Here is a 24974-nt window from a genome sequence, read left to right as displayed (position 1 = left end):
TATGCATGCTAAGGTTTACCATTGGTAAACAGGGTTCATTAGAGCTAGGCCTTCAGTTTGGGGCACAAATGTCAAAACCTGTAGTTCAAAATGAGGAACAAACGTGCTATAATTTCTGCAAGCACCCCTATGTAATTCTAGTGGCATGTTAGCACTAAGCTAATAGCAATTCACATGAATCTGGCCATTCCAGATTAAACATGGGCGTTTGTAAAAGAGATTCCTTGTTTTATTTGAAGCTTCTAACTAGAGCTGGGCGATATGGCCAAAAATGTTATCATGATAAACAAAATTTATATTGTTCGATATCGATACATACCGCGATAAATGTCAAATCATTATTTCTTTCAAGTTTGAAGGCTGATTTTTGCTCATGGGTGGTTAATTGCTGTTTTAAACTGGTCGGAACACGACAAACACTCAGCAAACAGTGGAACATTTCACAAATCTGTCATGGCAGAGTGGGAGAAAGTGTCTGGTGAGCTGTTTTTACCAGCTGGAAAAGCATGGCTATTTTGTAATAGTCATAATTTAAGAAAGAAAACAGATTATGTTTAGCTGGTGCCGAGCGCTCGGCTACCCCGCTACACATGACATCACAGTATTCAGACACCAGCTAGACGACTGGATATTCAATTGTAGTAGTTTAAGGGGTGAACCGCAAAATATCAACACCAGACAAACAGAGTCCTCCTTTTAGGTACGTTTAAACTGAAAGCGGTGCTTTTGTGTCGTGTTTGATCCACAGTATCATTAATTCGCCGTGTCGTGCAGTGACGAAGCGCTGCTTTAAGTTAGCCAGCTGCTAAAAACTGCTAGCCTGGAAAGCTCTCCTGCTTTCCAATGCCTCACAGCTTCCTCAGTTTACTTTTGTTTAAATCAGGGCCGTAACTGCATGAACCCACTTCTTTCTTTAACTTTCGTTGCTTGGGAATGCACTCATACTTAAATATGACTGCCCGAGCGCTGTAACAGCGCTTTAGTTGTGAGGATTGTGATTTAACGCCGCTAAAGCTGGTTAGGATGTACGGAAAGAGGTGAGTTCGCTGTAGGACAGTACAGTTACACCACTGACCTCGTCACTCACACTGGAGAACAGATCGCCTGTCGCTCCGCTCAAACAGGGAATGAGCTGTTGCTAAAGACTCATCTTACTCGTGGCCCCCTCCCCCTCTAATCATGTAGAAAAACTCGGAAGTGCGCCCTCTCCTGGCGACAGCACAATAGTGTCGCTTTCCTTGCAGTAGAAAACGCCACCAAGGCTTTCGCTGATCGTGGGAGTGTGAGAATGGTGTATTATATCGAACATTTATCGAACATGTCGTATCGCTCTATCAAGGAAAAGTTATATCGCGATAATTATCGTTTTCGTTTTATCGCCCAGCCCTACTTCTAACAGATATTAACACATATTTTACCTTCAATCCTTTCCTAAAAAGCTACTGCTGTTTTCTATTTCTAACAACTGGATGAAGCTTATTAATTAGGCTAGCACTTATAAGCGCAGCCAGTGATGTATCCAGAACTTCGTGAGTGCCATTTAGAGTGTCAGAGTTTTTCTCACAAAATTGGTCCCACTCTTCGTAAATCAAAACGTGATTGGTTGATTACACTGTAATTAAACTAGTGGTTAATCTGACACATTAGGCCCTCAGTCTGGCTCCTGAAGGCCTAACCAATGGAAGAGCTTGCCTGGCTGTATCTACCTAGATACAGTGGAGAAGCGTTAGCCCTATCATCAGGTGATCATGAGTTTGATCTCTGGTGAACACAACTCGCCTGGCCTCGCTCTCTGGGCGGGGCGGCTTTCCTGTGAGCAAGTTAGGCTGTCCAACGATGTTGCGTTTGCAACAGTTCAAAAAGATGCAATCCCGCTTCACAGGTCTCGGAGGAAGCCTGTGCTGGCCTTCGCACTCCTGGCGCTGGTGGTATCGTGTGATTGGAGGAGTCTTAACTAGCAGGTGGAACTGGATCATTCAAATTGGGGAGAAAACTGGGGAAAATAATAAAAAACAGTAACCCTTTTGTTTTCAACCAAAACTCAATGAAATAAGAGAACTATTACTCTAGCTTAAATACAAGAAGCACAAGGACTATATTAACTAAAAAATACACAAAAAAAAATTATGACTTTTTTTATGTGACAGAAATTGTTAGGCCTTTTCTGAAGGCCCTGATGTTCCCCACGGATGCTGATCCTGTATCGGCTTGGTGCATCCATATTTTGCTAGCTAGCTTAGTTTCCTTGATCTAAAATGCATATTAAACAGAGCGAGTTTGAAGTTGAAGATGATATGAATCCAGAAAACATGGATTGATAGATAAAACATAGATGGATTGAAATTCATTAACAGATTTTTTTAAACCGTTTTTGTTGTTTTGATCTTGGAGTGCTCCTAAATGGAAGATCTTTAACCCTAATTCTGGATCATATTTATTCATTAAGACATGCTTCTTATAACACAGGGCTTCTGAAATAGAAAACAAGTTAAAAAAAAAAAACATTCTAAAGCTTTTTTGTGATGCAGTTCAAGTTTAATTTCACAACCAAAAAAAAAAAAAATCAGATGGCAGTTTTTTTTAAATAATTCAGTTGCTCCACTTTCATATCTCACCATATGATTATTCATTTTTTTGTAAGATAAGAAGAATGCATTACTGCCATATTATGGCCTGGCATTTTCCCAAATGTTTGCATTTACTTGAAAAGGTTCTCCTCTTTATGTTGTATTGCACTTCAGTGAACAAAGCAATTAAAGTACATTACATTAATACTATACTTCATCATACATACACATTCATTCATCCACTCACTCACTCTTACACGCATATCATCAGTGTGCCTCTTCATTTGCACCCGTGGTAACTTACAATCCTCATCCAATACAGGCAAAGTAAACAAAGTACACAAACACAGAATAGCAGCACATGATTCAGTCTCAAATATTTTTGGAGTTACAACAAAAGAATAAAAAAAGTCTGATTGCGTGAACTACTTACTTTTTCGGGGAGGCTCTCTAAAGCTGGTTGTTCAGAATGGGTTTCGTGATTGAAAACGTGCAAAGATGAAGCAATCAGAGAAAGTATGTTCTTCTTCCAGGGGAATAAGGGCACAATACTGAAAAAAACTAGGGTGTGATCTTTTCTTCTTGTGACTCGGCCTATCTAACTGCTATTTTTCAGACACTGGAAATCCACTCCGAGGCAATAATGTCCTCCATGCGGGCTCCAGAAACGTGTAAAATCAGCAAGTGTGACAGAGGTAAGGAGGCGAGAGGAATACCAATTTGGCCTTTCATACTCTGCCTGTGCATAAAGCACACTGACCACTTTTCTCGCCACTATTCCTTATTACATTTCATTCAGATACAAAGATCTTGTGGGTATGTATTTTTATGCCAAAACACTAGTGAAAACAGACTGGTTCGCCTTAGTGAGTAATCCTCAACTAATGGAATTCTGTGAAAGTCAGAGACCACACTTCATATTTTTGATTTCCAGATGGACATTAAGTGCAAACTATTCATTTGTTCAGCAGATATTTCTGAGGAGATTAGATGGAAAATAATCTATGTGCATAATGAAGGTGCAAAACAAAATTTCTAAAACTGGAATTGAAAATGATAAACCCCTTAAATGGCCAGGGCCCACCGGCACAAGTTTTATTACACACTTCTATAACCCAAGAATAGCTCAGTTAGTTTGCATTGAAGTCCCTGTAGTTACTGAATAACTGGCCTTAGTATTTAACAAGCAAGAAAATGGGACTCCTAGAAATCACCTGGATGACCTGGTAGACACCAAAACTGCCCCCATCAGATAAACAGCACCTAGATTTTATCTTTGAGAGAGAGGAGAAAATCAAGCTGCTTCAGATCTGAAAACATCCACAGGAGTCCATCCTTCCACTGTGAGACGACAACTCAGCACTGTGGGTCTGAAAGGATGTGTAGCTGTTCAAGAAGCTCTTACTCAGACAAAACAAGTCAAATTTGCACTTTAACACTGAAACTGGACATCTGAGGTGTGGTGTAAGCTTTTATGAACTGTCTAAACCTGTTATTGGGATTATTGGATCATGAGAGTCAGAAAATACAAGCAACTTCTAAGACTGAACTTTGGAGATGTGAACAATATCCCTGCAGATTTCTTTGAAAAGCTGAAAGTGAGTCTCCTGAAAAGAATGGAAGCTGTAAGAAAGCTAAAGAGTGGACACAATAAATAGTGAAAACATATGAAATTTGGTTGTTGAGGTTTCTGTGTAACTTTTTCCTGATACTGAAAAAAGAGTAACTTGCACTTAATGACCTTTTGACTGGAAATTAAATAAATGAAGGGTGGTCTCTCATGGAAACATGATTGACTTCTATTTTCAGTACAGCGGGAAAAAAGTTTACTACATAAAAATGTGCCACAAACTTTTTAAATCCAAATTAACAAAGAAAAGAAACCTGCGCTTCCTAAAATGGTCAAAAACTAAAAGTAGGTATATGAAGAAAGTTCGACAGAGGAACTGAAAATGTGGAGATTGCATGCTAGCAAGAGCGCGTCTTTTTTGGGATTGCCTTCATACAGTATAGTTTAACTTTACAGTACATACATGACCAGTAATTCCCCATGTCAGCATCTGCATCTAGACTGAGGCTGAGGAACATAGGAGCACAAAATACCTTTCAGAGACATCAGTGTTATTGTATCTATTCTATTGACCTTTTCAGGGTAATTGTTAATTTAACATGAAAACATGAAGTTCCCAAAATGTGGAAGCCATACATTTCCAATACGACCTGCACTTCAAGCCACATACAGTCACCAGAAGAGGCTGGATGGCTTTGTATTATGGTTTAATGGAAAAGTTCACACAAAAGTGCCAATGCTACTAATTAGGGGTCCAAGCACTTAATGCTGCCATGGTATAATTTTTATTAGATTTTATTTATTTATGCACCCATGTGTAATAATGTGGACCTTTGGGCAGATACAATGGCCTCTAATTAACACCCTATTACATATAGCTGATATTGATACCAGTAACCAAAAATTATACTTTTATTTGCCATATAAACCCACATATGAGGAACAGTAAGCATAAAACAAATAAAAACTTTAAAGATTGCTCGTTGAAATTTTTCAATATTTTCTTTTAAACCAACCAAAAGTGGGTGTGGCTTAAACCAAAAATGAGTGTGAGGTGCTGGAAGTGGGTATGTTTAAGGACCGCATATGGAATGTAATTTAGATAGTCCATTAGCAGTCTACATAACAAGCATGCCTATTGGCTTATGGCTGCTGATAAGACTGACTACTTAGGTAATGAAATATAGTATGGAATTATATGGAACTAAGCCACACTCCATCAGTGCCATAAAGTATTGAGTTTCAATACCCATCACAGCTGTGACACAGCTAAATTGGGCATGACAATTATTGAAAATTTTTACCTTAATTTATGTACATATTTTACAATATTTGGTAGACACTCTAATCCAGAGCCATTCTCAATAGCAAGTGAATTTAATGTTAGCATTGTTGCTAAATCACCCTTAATTGTTATATTATATAGAATTGAACCCCAGTCTCCTGTTTTTGAGGAAGTGATGTTGTCTGATGGGTTATCTGCTTAAGGGAAATGGCCACCACTAACACTACTGATTCTATAAGCCTACAGATGCTAAAAAACAGGGCGATCACAGTTATCGATCACAATTATCAGTTACAATACTGAATCGATTATAATACAATTAAATTTCCCCATATATCAGCGAATAATACATGGAACACAAATATATCATATGTCCATAATTTTTTCTTCTTCCACCAAAAGGTACTGTGGAGGGTAATCTGTGCATGGTATAGACGTGAAACTTGGTGGATGGGTAGAAACTCTTTCTGCTATTCTTATGTGAACACAAAAATGTATATGCCTAGACATACATTACATGACCTTAGTTAGTTTACCAGTTTTAGGGAATGTTTCCCAATAGGGGGCACTATTAGCTTGCAAGCAGCTGATTCTCAGTGTCCACTTGTCAGATTCATCTGAAAGTTTGCATCTTTGAGCTAGTTTGAGAAGACAAAGATAACTCAATGATTCTTCGAGTCAGGCAATGAACATGGTGACATAAAAGTACATAATACAGAAGCACAGCATTTTAAATTTTAATAAAAATGTTGCTTTTTATGAGTCCTCATACGAATTCTGTCCAATAATTATCAAACTTTAGTCTAATGATATTTAGATGAAGCCCAACTAAAATTATTGAGTGCATTTTTCATATTTAAAGGCATTCACTCATAACAACGTTAAATGCATACGGCAGAACTTTGTATGTACATCAATCTTTGGACATATCTTTGGCACAACATACATGGACTTGTTTATAAAGTGTAAGATGTTCACATTGTTTACTCAGGGGGTGCTATTTGAACCTGGAAGTGACACCACAACAATATTTCTGATTTGACACCAAACTTCATTGCAATGTTTTTTCCTGATGGCAAATGTATAAATTTCTCCATCTAAAAATAAAACAGCCTGTAAAAGCTGGGAGATATGGATCAAGAGTGGCTGCTATAAGAGTAATTGGACTCTACTTGTGAAAGTGCTTGGACCCCGATGATTGCTAATGCATTAATGTTATTAATGAACAGTATTAATTTAAAACTAGCATAGGCTAATTAAAAAAACAGGTTACTATTTTGCATCGCTACCCAGGTTAGCATTTTTGTGTAAACTATTCTTTCAGCAGAACTGATTGTGATGTTAGGTTGCACTTTTTATTCTCCTGTCTTCAGTTTGGTATTATTGCCCTTTTCTTGGTACTCAAAGCTACTTTGCTTGCTAAATTTTTAGCAAGCTAGTGTGGCAAGCTACATCCGTAAAATACTAGACGTCTCCTCCATGACCTTTAGGTGCGGATCCAGTTCTCTTCCTATATAATTACCGAACCTGCATTCCAAATATTGACCGTGGTTCAGGTTCTCAGAGTTGACAGTCCTGTGAAACACTTTCCAGTGTGCTGACTCATACTGCAGCTCAAAAAGAAAAGAAGAGAGAGATGAAAGAGAGGTGAGAATGTGATCTCCACATCTATGAGTGGTCTCAGTACTGTGCGTTTGTGTGAGAAGCATCACCAACGGGCCACCTGGCTGGCATAGTCCTCAGTGGTGGCAGGCTGCAGTTCATCCTCCTTCTCCTGCTGCTGTTCGTTCTGGTGGACCTTCTGCACGCGAAGGCGTTGGCGCTCCTCGCGTCGTTTCAGCCTCTCGTCCCGGCGCTCGCGTTGGCGCTCGAATTGGACGCGCTGCAGGAACAGGTCCTTGGCGAACTCGTATAGCTGCACGTCCAGGAAGTTGAGGCGCTCTATGCGGCGGCGCACATCCTCGCGCAGCTCCACGTTGGCGGCACGCGTGCTGTTGAGCTGCGTGAAGGCCGAGATGAAGCGCAGGCGGAAGGTGCGCTCGAACAGGTACTGCGTCTTGCGCTGGAACTCGGTCAGGCCGTAGAAGGCCATGTTCTTCAGGTTGCTCATTGCGCTGGCCAAGAGGATCGGGTTGCGCTCACTTTCGTTCATGGACGACAGGTTGTAGCAGCCCACCAAGCTCAGGTCGGCGAGCATGCGCACCTGCCGGTTGCTGGCCAGGTTGGACGGGCAGTCCATGAACTCACGCAGTGTCACGCCCGACCAGTCGTCGCCGCTGTAGCAGGCGGGCAGCTCGGCCTGCGTGGGCGAACGGCCGTCACACATGTGCAGGGACGTCTTCCAGGTGGCGCCACGCTGCACGTGCTTCCACTCGCTCAGGTAGCGCGACACAGGGTCCCTCAGCATGGTGATGTAGTAGAAGTTCCTGCAACGGTGAACGCACAGTCAGTAATGTGCTGATATCTCTGAAGCCTATAGCAAAAAAGAATGATTGATCAATATCAGTTAGTAGTGTTAGCCTCAAGCATGTCTTATTTTCTTTTTCTGAACATTCTCTGACAGTAGGCTGAATGTTTTTACGATGACTGTGATCAGGTTGTTCATCCATCAGCTGTCTGAGAAAACTCAGTCCAGAGAAATTGTAATCCACAGGCTCTTTCAGGAGAGAGCAGCTGTTAAATGAAACATATTCTTTTTACACACATCACTGCCTCTCCTCCAGAGAGAGACTATCTGCTCAGTCCTCATAAGCCTCGCAACAGCCACTGAACACTGACGAGAAATGAGAACTTTTCATTTCAATTCTTCTGCAGTTCCCAAAGACAGCAGAGGGCATTCTGTAGGTTAGACTTTTAAAAGAGACTTTTGAATTTGCCACTAACTTGAAATGCAAAGAAAACTAGGATAGTAATTGCAATAAATACGATTAAACCAATATAACACACGACCAGGGGCTATTTCACAAAGCTGGGTTTCTCAGTTAGCCAGATAAGTTAATCCCAAAGACTGTAAAATTTCAATGTCCCTCAGCTCTTTTCCTATTAGACAGGCTTGACTTTAGGGTTTTCTGGCTAAACAGAGAAATCCTGCTTTGTGAAATACCCAAGGGCTAGACAAGGGCTACTAAATCAATGAATCCTGGATTTGTGTCCAGAATTATAGAAACATGTTTATTGTATATACAACGACTGTCATTCATTAAAGTTGCGTACGGTCAAATCTGATCATGAAGTGAGCACATGCAAGTTTCACTGACAGTTTCTTTATTCACAATTTAAAAATACAAAAATCTAAAAATACAAAATAACAATAATACTTATAATTGGATTATTGGTGACAATTATATTATTGGTACTTCTTTTACATGCACATTCATATAAACAAATGCAACTACTTCACATTCCATTTAAAGACATATTACACAGTGCTTTAGTTTTATATTACTGACACCGGCCCCAAAATAAACAATATAAAACACAGCTAGTGCAGAAGTATCCCATACACTGTAATAATACAGCATTTAAATATGTTATTTTAGGGAAATAATCACACTACACAATCGCTTCACTCTATCATCTCAAAAAAAAAAGTTTTGTTTATTTCACATTTTATTTTTTCCATTCGTTGTAATTTTAACATTATAAAATTTAGTCAGTAGGGGGGGCAGTGTGCTCACTGCTTGACCTCAAACTACACCTACAAGCACATTTTATGGCTTCCTACCAAAACATCTGCACAAATTAGGGCGTGCTTCATGTAAATGATATTTAAATGAGGTGCTGGTAGGCTGGTGCTTGATTTCACGCACTGCGGTTGATTCATCCTTTGTGCTTAAATCTTCATTGTTTTCACGTTGTACCAAAGTTTCATGAATCAGATGCAGAGTAGTTCAGATGACATTAAAGGAGGTCAAATCTGCGCTCCTTTTTACACAACCTTGAGGAAAAAGAACGATGTATATACAATTATCAATCAGGCATCAGGAGCATCAGGCACTACAAGACAACACCAAAATCCAATACCAAAACAGTACATTGGGCATAATTCACCAACCATTCTTAAGATAAAATTTCTTCATAAAAAGCACTTCCACAGTTTTTATGAAGATTCTGACATTCACCAATGTTTTCTTATTCGGGATTTGTTCTTAGGTAAGAACAGAATCTACACACATTCAAGAGCACAATTCAGGCATCTGACGTAGACTTTTTCTTAGGAGCTTTCTCAAGAACGTATATTGGTGAATGAGGCCAATTTATCCTTCAGTTATACAGAAATACCTCTGCAGGCCAATTTATTACTAAATATTCAATATTAAACCCCATATCATAATATCCCTCAAGTGGAATGGAATAGTCTAGACTGGATTAGATTAGATCAAATCCAGCAGTCGATATCAGTCAGAAGAAGTGGTAGAGAAAAAGAAAGGCGGGACACATTTAGAAAGGGTTCTAAATGTCTTCTTTACGGGATGGGAGTGATCAGTTCAATTTGATCTGCAGTTTGACGTACATTGTCACAGCACTTATGAAATAATAATAATAAGGTTTTTACTGAATTCTGAAGGCTTTGTCCAAAATCAGAGTTTAGTTATCTGGGGTTGGAGTGAGAGATGAGGCTTGAATGTTGTTTTCTTTGCCATCCAAGGTTCTTTTAAAAAGTCTTTGCCAACATATTTTTCTTGCCTCGCTTGTTTATTGTCCAGCTTTCACGTCCATAAAGAACTACAGATAAGATCATAGCCTGAACAGGTCTTTGTAGAGACAAATGGTTGCATTTGCAGATCTCTTAAAGCTCCTTCATTCTTGTTCTGCCGAGTGCCAATCTGTGTCGTATTTATTGAGTAGTGGATCTTCTGTTGTTAAAAACTGATCTGAGTAGGCAAAAGCTGTCCACTGTTTCCACACCTTCTCCATCAATGGTAATGTTAGCAGTCTTTCCTGCTAGTCTTAGTCTTCTTCGTATTGAGATGAGGTCTCATCTGTTCACTGTTCTTTAACCTGCTCCATAAGGGCCTTCAGGTCTTTCAGATTTTCCATTATGAGTGATGTATTATCCATATATTGAAGGTTATTGATGATTCTTATACCAGTCCTAAATAGTGTTTCTTCAATCCTTCTTCTCTCTTTATATGTTTTGCTTACAGGTTGAACAAGTATGATGACAGTATACAGCCTAATCTAACTCATTCGTCAATATGAAACCAGTCTGTTTGTTCATCTTGTGTAGATCAGCAATGATATCTCTTGCCCTTCTGCCTTTCTTAAATCCTGCTGATAGGCTCCAGTTCTCCCCGTGACCCAGAAGGATAAGTGGCTTAGAAGATGTGTGTGTGTGTGTGTGTATGTGTGTGTGGGTGTTTTGTAAGGAGTTACATGACTTACTTCTGTCAAGTATTCATGAAATTTAACAATTGTACTCTTAATTCTGTTTCCATGAGAAACTTTTGGCTCATTACATTTTTATTTAGACAAAGCCCTCTTTATTCAAATCCCTCATTACAAATCTCAAAAGCCACAAGATTGTTTTTTTTTGTTTTTTTTTTCTCTGGTGAATCACATATTTTATGAAATCTCATACATTTTATTTCCTTATTAAAACGTCCAGTCCAAATTACATCAGTGTAAAATGAAAATGTCCGCAATTTTGCTAATCCATCTCTGACCAACACCACCCATTAATCGCTGCACCACACACCACCTGCTTGCAGAATATTTTCCTTATGGTTGATCGCTCAGCAAAATAGCTAGTCATGCAGTACTGGGCATAATCAGCTGCTTTCCAGCACTGCTGAGGAAGATACTGAGGAAGATGATGAGCAGCACTGCTGAGGAGTAGGTTTTTTCCCTCTCCTGTAAAGCTACCATTTTGGAGTTTTCTTCTGACAACAGTGATATACATATATGTGTGTGTGTGTATATAGTTGTCACATAGTACTTATTTACCAAAAGGTATGTCTTTCCACTTTATGCTGCTATTGAACAATGCCCAAGTTGTGATAAAAAACAATCTGACCAAGTTCCCACCCTCAGGTTACCATCATCAGCTCCTTAGGATCAAGAGGGACCTTCCCTGAACCTCTGTTAAAGAGCTCTCCCTGAAAATGGGTTCCTCTACAGGCACAAGTTGAAGGACCCTGAAATGCTCTACCTGGAGGGTTTGCTTCTTTAAAAGTGCAGAAGTCAGTGGTGGCGTATTAGCAGCAGGCTGATGACTTAATGAAGGGAGAAATGTCAGGCTGGGAGAAATGGCCGGCCGACTGCAGAGAGCTCCTAAAGCGGTTGTGCAGGTGGTGACTGGCCGGTCTGTCTCTGAGGAGACATATCTTCTGAGCTGGAGAGAATACGGAATGAAGGCAGTGATACTGTGATGTTTCCCCAGAGAGGAGACAATGGCTGCGAGAGAGCTTCTCTACATTCCCCTTATCCATCTTCATCTCCCTCAGGAACACGGCTAAGGTGGCCATGACAAAGTCACTGCTCTTTCAAACGACAGGTTTCTGCCTTTGAGTAATCAGAGCTTGGCGCAAAGCTCGTTCTCGGACTCATTCTCAGCCCACTTCAGGTGCCTATTCAGCCATCTGAACATTAACTACAGGTAGAGATGGCATGATACCAATACATCTTTACAGATACCAAACGCTTGAATACTAGCTGAAACCAATCTGATCTTTTATGTATTCATTTTAATTGCTAAGCTTTTACATTACTTATTTTGAACATAAGTACTCCATTTAAGGTGGCTATCTAGGAGTATCATGCATAAACTGGTCAAATACTACTGGCCAACAACATGACTTGTACAAAACCTGCTCGCACTGTGGTGCACAACAAACAACTGAAACACGGGTCAAAAACTGCAGGTCTTTCAAGTGACCTCTAGTTCGGTTCGCTCCTGGTCAGAACTAATTTTTACGATGATCTGGACCAAATGAGCAATCCTAATTCAATAAGTTTTGTTTGTTATTTTTGAGTCGAGTCACAAGCCAGTTAAGCATGAGTCCGAGTTGAGTTGCAGGTTAGTTAAGTGTGAGTCTGAGTCCAGTTGCACGTGAGTCCAAGTTAAATCGCAAGTCAGTTAAGCGCAAGTCTGAGTCACGTTGCCACTCGGTTAAGAGTGAGTCCAAGTTGAGTCAGGTTGGTTAAGCACAAGCCTGAATCGTAACACACTTAAGGGCATGTCTGAGTTAAGTCATGAGTCAGTTAAGTGCATTCCCAAGTTGAATTGTGAGTCAGTTAAGTGCAAATCCAAGTCGAGGCACAAGTCAGTTAAGTGTTAGTCTGAGTTCAGTTGTGCATGAGTCCAAGTCAAGTCACGAGTCGGTTAAGCCTGTGTCAAGTTGCCACTCGGTTAAGAGTGAGGCCAAGTCAAGTAAGTTAAGCGCAATTCTGAATCCTGACACACTTAATCGCATGTCTGAGTTAAGCCACGATTCAGTTAAGTGCATGCCTGAGTTGAGTTCTGAGTCAGTTAAGTGCAAATCCAAGTCATGTCACGAATCTGTTAAGCGTGAGTCCGAGTCGAGTCACAAGTCAGTTAAGTGCATGTCCAAGTTGAGTCGTGAGTCAGTTAAGTCCGAGTCTGAGTCAAGTTGCCACTCGGTTAAGACTGAGTCCATGTCAAGTTAGTTAAGCACAAGTCTGAATCGTGACATACCCAAATTGAGTTGTGAGTCAGTTAAGTACGAGTTGGAGTAGAGTCATAAGTCAGTTAAGTGCAAGTCTGAGTCGAGTTGTGAGGCAATTAAAGGCATGTCCGAGTCAAGTCATGAGACAGGTCAACGTGCAACTTGAGTGCAACTCCAGTCCAACTCATTAACTCGAGTCTCAGTTGTTCTGCTTTAACATTTGACTTCATCTTGCATAAGAACAAGCTAATAATGGCAGATGAGCAATAGTGAAGCATTTGACTTTGGGACATTCGCTGTGGAACATATTGCAGTGTCGACCTGATTGTTTAAATTCAAAGGGATGAATAATTAAATCAGCCAGAATCATAATGAGGTAGAGATCAAGTAAGGTTTATTCTTAATACCCTGACTGTAATACTGTGTGTGACCGCTGTTATCACATGACCTTGCTTTATGTTATGTTGCGCTGCAAGCAATTCTATGATAGTTTAGACTACCTATCAGGCCTTTTTCCACAGCCTGATAGTTATACTAGATATCAAATTACTTCCATCCTTAATTAGGTAAGAGAATCTTGTTTATTCCTTGACTTTTTTGACCTACAGCCTGGTGTTGGCAGTCAACATACGTGAAAAATACAACTCTTTACAACTTTTCATAGTGGACTCACTGGGAGGAGCTTATGAAGGACAAGGTTAATTGATGCTCACAACTGCCATGCGTACCCCAACAAGGCATAAGTTGGAGAGCAATGGAGCGCAGGATGAGCAAGGCCTGTGAGGATGACAGTGATATCAGCCGGTAGTCTGTGATTAGTACAGTGCTGCTGGCAGCTGTATCCCAGCTCTTCCTCCCAGAGTGGGTGGACTGCAGACACGCTCTCATTAGGCTGTCTCCGGGACAAAAACACATGCAGCAAGTGTTGTCGGAGCAAGCCGACCGAGACAAAAAAAAGCCACTGCTAAACACCATCAGCGTCACGGTGCATTAGCCTCAAGCTATTCCAGCCCTGCCGCTCGCCTTATCTCAGAATAAAACCTCTGGCATATGAAATGAAGACAAGTAGAGTTCTCACATTAAAGGGTTCCAAACAGTTCAATATTTTGGCAATTAAGCCTTTTTTTGGCTTATCTCGTCAGATATTTTCACTGACAGCATTTTTTTTCTCTTTAATTGCAGAAACAGAACTTCTAGCTAAAATTCTGGGTGTTTATTGTAAATATGTTGTGTAGGCCCCAAACCCTTCTTCAATGTTAACGTTTCAACATTTCTCAGTCAACATTTGGGTGACTATAAAGGTGACGTCCTCTTTTTCCTGACACGTCCTCTTTCTGGAACCTAAAAAACAGCTGGGATTTCTAAATTGCCTAAAATGTCCGGTATTTGGCTTTGCTTTCATGTTGACATTTGCATCTGCCCTATGCCACTCACCTGCCTACAATGTCCTCTTTTTTGAAAAATATCACCCTGTTGAGTCAGCATTCTATTTTGTGTAATTAGATTAAAGCAATAGGCCACAAGAGGCCATGCTTTACAGTGATTTTACCACATGTATGGGATATCGTTAGGCACAACCCAAGAAGGAGTGCCTAAAAGCCCTCCTCTTGCTTGCCAAATTACCACCACAATGATAATGCTAATTTGTACTAGCATCTGTGTGCAACTTCTATCCAACACTGGATTTGATACTACTTATGGCAGCTCTAGGTTAAACATGGACATTTGAAGCTTGTAAGACATTCAGGTAATATATTTTTCACTTTTCAGTTGTACAGTAAATGCTTCGATTCAAAGCCTACAGAACAGTACCAGCGAAGCCTGCTAGCCTGTTAGCTATCTGCTCGGTTGATTAGCCTAGTTCTAGATGTTCAACAAAACCAGGTTCTTAGGTAAGGTTTGTTTAATTAGGTTTAGGGCCATTTACTTCAAATACAAATGTATAGTACAATATATGCCAGCGACATAGTGCTGTATGGCATAATGTGATTTACAAAGTAGTGAAATCACTAGGAACAGATAAGGCTGAGAACACACAGTGCCAAAGAGCACAACAGTAAACTCAGGAATCAGGCCCAGACAACTGGCAGAACAGGCTTTTTTCATCCTGGAAGAGAAGAAGCTTTGGAAGGAAGGGAGGCCATACTGCAGCACTGTTGGAGCAACTTGGCTCTTTTCTGCTCTGCAGAAATGACAACAGTGAGGAAGTGCGATATTGTGAATATTCTTGAACAGCTTTGAAATCAGTGCTTTATTTTGCTCGTATGTGAGGTTGTGCAAACCAGCAATCTGTTGAATTGTGTGTGTAGCCTAATGAGGACATTTGACACGACCCATCTCAAGAAAAAACTAATTTGCCTTGCTTTTTTTGTATAGCGATCTACGTATAGTATACGTATGTATAGTAGACATTCTCTGGAATCTCAACTATGGTTTGCTGATGCTAAGATAGCGAGAACAGATTTCAGGAGAGTGCGTCAGCCTCTAATCATTTCAGGTTGAAAGTAATGTGTTGTGTAGCTATGCAAGGAGGTGAAAGAGACTCCTCTGATCTCCGGCTTAGTAGCCTATTCAACATTTGGCTGCTGTTTGTTGGGACGGTAAACGCTTGTATAAATTGTGTTCTGCGGGTGATTAGTTTCACAGACCACCTGTTTGTTCTCTTTCATCATCCGTGACAGTATGAATATGCGGAGGAATCTCCTGCCTGCTTCACAAGGCAGGGCTAGCTCAGATGTGTGCTAGCCTTTCATCTCTGACCTGGCCAGTGCTCAAAGCTAGCACTCCATCAGAGGTTTGTTCAGCTGCTGCATCAAACACTCAGAAGCTCACAAGATAGACACACACACACACACACACACCAGAAGATCCTGCCAGGAACTTGTAGGAGCTGTTATTTTGAGAGGATAGACGCTGAGGTTATTTTTCTATGTGTCTAAGATTATCATTAAAATAATTTTAATGTATCCGTCAAAATTCTTACACAGGTGTGAGTTCTGTCAGGACCATTATACCGGTAGGACACAAACAAATAACGTGATGTTCAACGTGATGTATTGACGTTAACCCATTTAGCTGAATGTCTGAATCAGGGATGTTCCAAAATGAACATGCAGCAAACCCTCAGTCACCTCCTGCTGTTGAGTCTGTTGAATCTGAAGTAGTTCCCTTTGTTTTTGATGCAGAGTACATAAAGGAATGGCTGGTCTTTTGGGGTTAGCCTTAGCCATTAGAAAGGATTCCATACTGATGGGGACAAGCTGTGGACCAGGTGGTACTGAAATGTGAATGATGCTAATATTTTCCAGTAGTATCTGATGGTCGGAGGCGTGAGTGTATGGGATGCATTGCATGTATGAGACAAATGAGTTGAGAAATTCAACAAAAGTTGGCTTCTTATTTGAATTTCCTGTTCCACCTTAAATGATGTAAAACAGGCATCGGTATCCGCACTGGCAACTTGTCTTGTGACAACATGTAGCCCCATTTTTGCCAGGCCGATGGGGCTAGTGTTAGAAAGCAGTATTGAAATAGTTTTATCTATATATTTTGTTAGTTTTGTTTTTATTATTTTGCACAATAAAAACTTTTCAGATTTACTTGCTGTCTGAGACATTCCAAAATAATAAGCCTTTGTTAACCTACAAAAATAGGTTTACATAAGCATCTGAAATATTTTATATAAGTGTATTTATAAACCATGATAAATACTGAAACTATCTGAAACTGTAATCATACCGTGATATAATTTTATGGTCATACCGCTACTACATCAAACCTTTGAAAAACATTCAATTTTTGCAGTGTTACAGAGGCCATGATTATTATTACAGGTCAAGACTAGGACCTGACTGATATATCAGGTGGCCAGTAGCCCACGATTTTATTGTACCAGTGAAAATGTCACAGATAACCTGACAATATTCATAGGCTTTTTTTTGTTGTGGGGAAAAGACCTCATGATCTCCCAACAATGGCACAGAACTTCAACTTAGCCAAGTCAATTTTTTCAGACATTTGGGAATCAAAAATCAACTTTAACACTCTGGCTCTGAATCTACACTGTTCCTCCACAACAGACACATCAATAGACGAGCTGTATAGTGCTCTGGACAAAGTAGAAAGCAAAGCAAAATTTGTAAAAAACAGAACACGATGTTTGTTTATCTATGGTTAAAACAAAAGCCTCACAAGAAAGTGTTTAAGCAGCTCAAGAGGCAGATTTTGCCACTTCTCTCAAGCAGTTCACCTGTGGAAATGGAAGCTTTAGCGAAAGTTCTGCCAGGAAGACTCTAATGCCATGTCATTTATTCATTCATTACTCCTGACCAATCACAGGCCTACACCTGTCTTTAAAATGACCTGCACACCTATTTTGCTCCTTTTGCAGCAGACCCTCAGTTACCTCTTGCTGTTGAGTCTGTTGCATCTGAAGTACTTCCCTTTGTTTTTTGAAAGAAAGGGTCATAAAGAAATGGCTGGTCTTTTGGGGTTAGCTATTAGTATGGATTCCATACTGATGAGGACAAACTGTGGACCAGGTGGTACTGAAATGTGATGCTAATATTTTCGAGTAGTATCTGATGGTCAGAGGCACGAGTGTATGGGATGCATAGCATGGCTGAGAAAAAAATAACTTGAGAAATTCAACACTTTCAGGTGCTGACGTTTTGATGTTCCCCTCCTTCCTCCCCACCACCACCAGTGGGGTCCCTGTCTGTATGTCTATATCCGGCAGGATCAGCGAGGGTCTTGATGCTCCAAGACCTGGAACAAAGACAGGGCCTACGGCAAAGACTCTTTAAATTCTACTACATTGTTATCTTTCAACAAAAAATTGTCCTCCTTCACTTTTGCCCCTGAGTATGAAATGCACTCCAGTCATGTTTCCCATTGGCAAAACCTGAAAACTCAACACTGTGAAAACAAAGTCATCTCAGAAACGCTCAACCCTGCCAGCCATAATCATGCCATTATTGTTTTCACGGTGATGCATCAGCTTCTCTTCACACATGAGCCCTCCTGATAATTTTGCGGAAACTGTACTATGTCTCGATGCAATAATCTTCAACTGTCAATTTTTGGAATCAGGAAGCCAAGAAAATTATTGTGTGGAATCAACTCAAAGTTGACTCCATCAATTCCCATTACTTGGAATCGCTATCAGAGTCGACTCCAGAATTTCCAGCCGGTCTACCTTAGACAATGGCACTGTGTAACCCAATGTGAGTCACAAACTGCCTGCGAATGTCCCCAACCTCAGGCTAAGTGCTGATGCAGAAAAAAATCCTTCTATTTTGGTTTTATTAGACCTTAGTGCAACAATTGATACCACTGACCACAATATTTTAATCCAGGGTCTTGAATGCTGGGTCAGCCTCTTAGGCAGAATGCTTAGAATGGTTTAAATCATATTTAAGTAATAGGCAGTTGATGGTTTCACTTAGAAATCATCAAAAAGATTTGGCATTTCTTGTGGAGTCCCTCAAGGTTCAGTCTTAGGGCCTATGCTTTTCTCTTTGTACATGCTACTTCTAGGTGATGTCATTAGGAAGCATACTACAAATTCTCATAGCAATGCTGATGACACCCAGTTAAACATTTCTACTCCTTCAGATGATCAAGACTCTGTAGACAGACTGACCAGCTGTTTGTCAGATATTTTTCAGTGGATGTTGCAAAATTTTCTACAATCAAATCATGAAAAAACTGAAATACTGATCATTGGTACAGAAAGAGAGAAATGCTTTATGAGAAACTTGGTTCTTTAGCTTCACATACCAAATCTGAAGTATGAAACCTGGGTGTGATCTTAGACTCTGAGCTCTGTTTTATCCTGCATGTAAACACAGTCACTAAAGTAGCTTTTCATCATTTGAGAAATATCGCTAAAGACTTCCTAAGAAAACTACACATCCCTTACAACTCCTACAACATGCAGCAGCATCCTAACAAAAACAAAACAGAGAGATCAGATCACTCCTGTTTTAAAAGAGCTGCACTGGCTGTCTGTATCGTTCAGGATAGATTTTAAAGTTCTGCTACTAGTTTTTAAAGCTCAAAATGACCTTAAAGCACCGCTTACCTCACAGAGCGTCTGTCTGTCTATGTTCCAGCACGTAGTCTAAGATCTGCAGATACTGACCTTCTACAAATACCCTCTGTAAAATACAGAAAACATCGAGAGACTCGTTCAGTTATTCTGCTTCTAAACTGTGGAACTCAATTCCACCTTTTATTAGGCAGTCAAGCTCAGAGCTCACTTTTAAGAAGCGTCTAAAAATGTTTCTCTTTAACTCAGCATTTAATTAAAACTCTGAGTCTCGTGGTGTTTATCTTCTAATTTGATGTTTCATTTTCTTATAATTCTAAATTAATACTTATAATTTCTTGTATAACTATGTTTTATCACCTCTCTGTAAAGCACTTTGAGCTGCCAATGGCATAAAAAGTGCTATAAAAATAACAATTATTATTATTATTATAACTTGCCTGTTGGGAGTCCCAAAGACATTTCTGCTTTTAAAAACATTTTTCACAAATTTCTTTAGTACTATTAGTTTATTCTTAAAATAAAACCTACTACTACTATTATTATCATTATTATTATTATCATTATCATTATTATTGTTATCATACGCACTATATGGCCGAAAGTATGTGAACACTCCTAATTATTGCGTTGAGGTGTTTTAGCCATGCACATTGCTAACAAGTGTATATTAAGCCATGCAATCTCTGCATTGGCAGTAGAATGTGTCATACTGAAAGAGCCCAGTGACTTTAAACATTGCACTGATATAGGATGCCACCTTTGCCACAGGTCAGTTTGTGAAATTTCTACCATGCTAGATTTGCCCTTGTAAGCACTATTATTGTGAAAAAAGAAGCTTCTAGGAACAAAAACACACATCCAAACGTCCACTGAGTGCTGAAACACATAGCGCTTAATCTTTTCTCTCACTACAGAGCTCCAAACTGCCTCTGGAAGCAAGGACTGTGCATTGGGAGCCTCATGAAATGGGTTTCCATGGCTGAGCAGCAGCACACAAGCCTTAGGCCTGATTCACACATGCTACCTCTGCGTGGCCTGAGTGACACAGAAAGTTTTGATTTTCATTTCGGTGCTCACGTTAACAGGACAGCACTTTCGCACAGGCAGCACGTGCGGAGCGACAGAGCATCCCAGATGCCATACTGAAGCAGCGCGGTATTTAGAGAAGAGACGAGGAGCCGATTTTTAAAGACACTGAAATAAGCCATGAAAATGAAGGTAAACTGAATAAGAACTTAAAGAACGCAAATTATTTAATTGAATTTAATTCATGAACATTTTTAGACTGAATACTAGTAAAACATTCCGTGCTGCATGCAGATTTCCCAGTTGGTCTACCAGGCTCAAAACTTTTGTCCACTCACATGTCAGAATGCTATCGAGGGTAATCACATGTACACTGCTCTTTCATAAAGTCCAGTCTTCTCTGATTAAAATTCTTGGTTTTATTTCCCAATATCATTTACTCGTACTTTGTGAGTTCAGACCACGCCTTCAACATGGTGGTAGTATGAGGGAAGACTGATTGGGGGGGGCTCAGAGAACTTGGGCTGGAGTTCTGGGCAGCTTCTTTCTGTAGCTAGAAGGCCAGACCTCCTCACAGCTATAACAGGGAGGAGATGGGGTGGCAGTGGGGATTGCGAACCTTTCACAGGAACGGAAGGTGACGATGTGAATTTATAGGGCGTTAGATTGGAAGAAGAAGTTGTTTCCGGCATATTCCTACCCCCAGACTTCAGTTATAACATAACTACATTAATATCTCGGCCAAGAAGGTTTTATGTTCTCCCAACATAAAAGGACAACAGGCTTCTTAAAAATAGTCTAGAACTTAACACACTGGCTTAAAATGTTATTTACAATAGATATATATGTGGCGCACTTCTAGATATGTAACAGTAAGCATTTACAATTCCCTCTGTAAGTATTAGAAGAGCGAATTCAACATTTTCATTGATATTACTATATTAATATTTCATTAATATTACACAGTGGCGCAGTGGGTAGCGCTGTCGCCTCACAGCAAGAACGGCCTGGGTTCGATTCCCGGCCAGGCAACCAGGGTCATTTCTGTGTGGAGTTTGCCTGTTCTCCCCGTGTCTGCGTGGGTTTCCTCCCACAGTCCAAAAACATGCAGACATGCTGAATTGCCCCTAGGTGTGAGTGTGTGAATGTGTCTGTCTGTCTGCCCTGCGATGGACTGGCGACCTGTCCAGGGTGTATCCTGCCTTCCGCCCAATGACAGCTGGGATAGGCTCCAGCACCCCACCGTGACCCAGAAGGATAAGTGGTTTAGATGATGTATGTATGTATTTCCTGTAGAGTGAGTCTGGATTACAGCGCCCTCCAAAATTGACACCTTTGATACGATAAGAAAACAAAATCTACTCATTCCAGTAAAGTGAAATTATTCAAAGAAAAATAAACTTGTCTCAAAAATTTGTCTCAATTATTGCCAACCCTGCATTTAATACTTTACTCTCCCTTCCTCTGCTAAGATGACAGCATTGAGTCTCCTCTTGTAACGCTGGATGAGGTGGGATGTGAGATTATTACTCTATACAGAATCTCTCCGGATCCTTGTATGGCCGCTGCAAAGGCCCAACTCTGTGGTCAGCGCAGCTTTTTTGTGTGGATTTGGAGGTAGGCTTTGGACTATTGTCTTGCTGGCAGATCCAGCCGTGACCCAGTCTTAGCCTCCTGCAGAGGCAGCAAGATTTTGATCTAAAATCTAATGGTATTTGATGCCATGTACCCCAACAGGATTTCCAGGGCCTTTGGAAGAGAAACAGCCCCACAACATCACAGACCCACCATGCTTTATGATGTGGATCAAAGTTTCTGCATCATCTTGACTCGTTACACTGCAAATCCATCTCTGCTTGTTTCCAGCCAAAACGCTCTGCATCTGTCTCATCTGATTATAGAACCTGCTTCCACTGATGTTTAATGACATCCAGGCAACTGTTTGCGGTTTGACAGCAGACACTTTCACTTGGCAAGCCTTCAAAATATGAATATAAATTTAAAATATAAATAAATACAGCCTCAAACACCCAAAGTAAGAATCTGGTTTTGTTCAAACCAAGAGGATGACAACTATAGTAGCTCCTGATTATTTGAACAAAATTTGTTAAGGTGACAAATCACTGGAATATATAATGATGGGCTACTGGAAATTTTTATACTCTAAAATTCTAAAGTTATATTTACCATAACTAGCTCAAGTTAAAACAACCACAAGTGTCATTCCTCAATGTATCTCAGTAGCTCTTTGACGCCGTCTTTGTTCACCATGTCCTGCTCTACAATAGCTTAGTCTTATCTCTTGTAGATGTTTGCTTTCAACATATTACGTTGTTGTTTCAGTATGAGCACATCGTCCTTTCAAAAAGTTTCCCAATGAACAGCAATATTATTAAGTAGGTCTACCCAGTAAAGTCAATTGTTTATAGCAACCTCAAACATACTATCTCTAGATCAGACCATGCCTCAACATGGTGGTGGTAGTATGAGGGAAGACTGATTGAGGGAGGGGGGAGAACTCTGAGAACTTAGGCTGGAGTTCTGGGCAGCTTCTGCCTGTAGCTAGAAGGTCAGACCCACCTCATAGCTGTAGTAGGACTGATGCAGGACTGATGAACAGGGAGGAGATGGGGTGGTGGGGGGAGATTGCGAACATGTTGTCATGGGAATGGAAGGTGAGAATGTGAATTTATAGGGTGTTATATTGGAAGAAGGAAGGGTTTCAGGCATGTTCCTTCCCCCAAACTTCAGTTATAACATAACTACATTATGTATTGTTGAATAAATTTGAAACAATAGACAGAGGAGCTTTCATTTTACAACAAAACACATTCTTTATATGAGGTTTTTATTTGTCTGTTTTGTATCGTTTGTGATATATTTGAGATTTGTTTTGTTTTTGAATTTTTCACGCTGACCTGAAGCTTCTTCCCATGGTCGAGTGAGAACTGGCTGAGAAACTTTGCTTTATGGTACTGGAGTCTGATTAGGCCACGAGCCAGGAAACTTGGCGAGGACTTTGTGTTATGACTTGGGAGTTTGATCAGTCTGCAAGCTGGGGACTTTGCACCATGCCAGTGGAGTCTGACTGGGCCACAACCCAGAGTACTTTACACTATGGCAATGGAGTCTGAACAGCCTACAAGCTGGGGACTTTAAACCATGATGGCAGAGTCTGGCCGGGCCATGAGCCAGGGACTTTGCACACTGACAGGGGAGTCTGATCAGTCTGCGAGCCAGGGACTTCACATGGTGACAACAGGGTTTGACCAGGCAATGAATCAATAAACTTTGCACTATGGTAGGGGAGTCCGAACAGCCTACGAGCTGGGGACTTTAAACCATGATGGCAGAGTCTGACTGGGCCATGAGTCAGGGACTTTGCACAGTTATAGGGAAGTCTGCTCAGTCTGCAAGCCAGGGACTTCACATGGTGACAGCAGGGTTTGACCAGGCCATGAGCCAATGAACTCTGCACCATGGTAGGGAAGTCTAAACAGCCTACGAGCTGGGGACTTTAAACTGTGACAGTTGAATCTGACCAGGCCATGAGCCAGAGACTTTGCACAGTGACAGGGGAGTCTGATCAGCCTGCAAACCAGGGACTTTGCAAGGTGACAGCGGAGTTTGACCAGGCCATGAGCCAATGAACTCTGCACCATGACAGAAGAGTTTGACCAGGCCATCAGGTGGGGACTTCATGTCATTACAGTGGAGTTTGACCAGGCTGCAAGTCGGGGATTTGCAATGTGCTGTTATTTGGAAAAGTTTTTTTTTTTTATAATTTAATTGGATTTTAAAAGTGTAGACTATCCAAAGCTTTACTCTCCTTTCAGTGTTCTGTTTCTATTTAACTCTGTCTCAATTCTTAGTATCATTTTATCTTGGCATACTTTATTATTTTGGACATAATACTGAAACTCTCTTAATAGATTGTTTTTCAGCAACAAACTGGGCGATGACTAAAGACAAAAGATCATAGACTGAAACCAATTTGATTTGCATTTCAGACATTAACCCACCCTCATTAACACTGGATCCATGTTAGTTCTTTACTGTTGCAAAGAACTTAAAATAAAGCCCAAAAACATGAACAGAAAGCAGGTGTTCTCTAACATCATGCATAGAAAAAAAGATGTTAAATGTAAGTTAATTGTAAGCTCTTCTAATTGAAACACTTCCAAATGTTTTCCTATGAATGCAGAGAAATTATTGGAGCTCATTTAATGACCGTTCATTTGCAAGTGCACATCAGAACATATCCTCCATATACGTCAGTGGAAGACGATGTCACCATCCCTTATCAACACATCGTAAGACAATCAACACCTCTGGGATCAGAAGTCAACATTTCAAACAGCAAGTTTACGCAGATTCATTTAACATGTTTTTGCCTGTGGGAACGACAGCACTGCTGTTTTATACAGTGTATGTTCAAAAGTATTATGTAATTGCCGACATAAGTGTTCAGTTGCACACAAACAGCTTGTATAATTGCCATAAAAAGCAGTGCCATTAGAAGATGACGCTCTGGAGCAGCTGCACATGAGCCTAAGGTCACCATGCCCAATTCCAAGCATCAACTAGAGGAGTTATGAAGCTCCTACACTCCTAAAAAAGATGGTTCTTTAAGGGTTCTTTAGTAAAGAAAATAAAACTATTTTCATGAGTCATGGAGCTCCATTCAATACCTTGAGTTGAGGTGACGTGATTCAGAACTAATCATCCAAAATCAGTATCTGATCTAACTAATGCTCTTGTAGCTGCAATCAAATCCTCACAGCAATGTTCCAACATCTAGTGTAGAGTACAGACTGTTACTGCTGTTACCGCAAAGTAATTT

General features: G+C 40.4%; 1 protein-coding gene across 1 annotated transcript in view; it reads right to left on the bottom strand.

Annotated features, from left to right (window-relative positions):
• Nucleotides 1–7130: 7130 nt before the first annotated feature.
• Nucleotides 7131–24974, bottom strand: part of hs6st3b (heparan sulfate 6-O-sulfotransferase 3b) — a 106140-nt gene continuing 88296 nt past the window's right edge. Inside the window, exon 2 of the mRNA XM_036574423.1 lies at nt 7131–7848. Within this exon, the coding sequence (XP_036430316.1) occupies nt 7131–7848 (718 nt within the window). The remainder of the gene's footprint in view (nt 7849–24974) is intronic.

Source organism: Colossoma macropomum, unplaced genomic scaffold (genome assembly GCF_904425465.1).
Source record: "Colossoma macropomum unplaced genomic scaffold, Colossoma_macropomum, whole genome shotgun sequence".
Lineage (NCBI taxonomy): Eukaryota > Metazoa > Chordata > Actinopteri > Characiformes > Serrasalmidae > Colossoma > Colossoma macropomum.
This window is presented reverse-complemented; position numbering and strand designations above follow the sequence as displayed.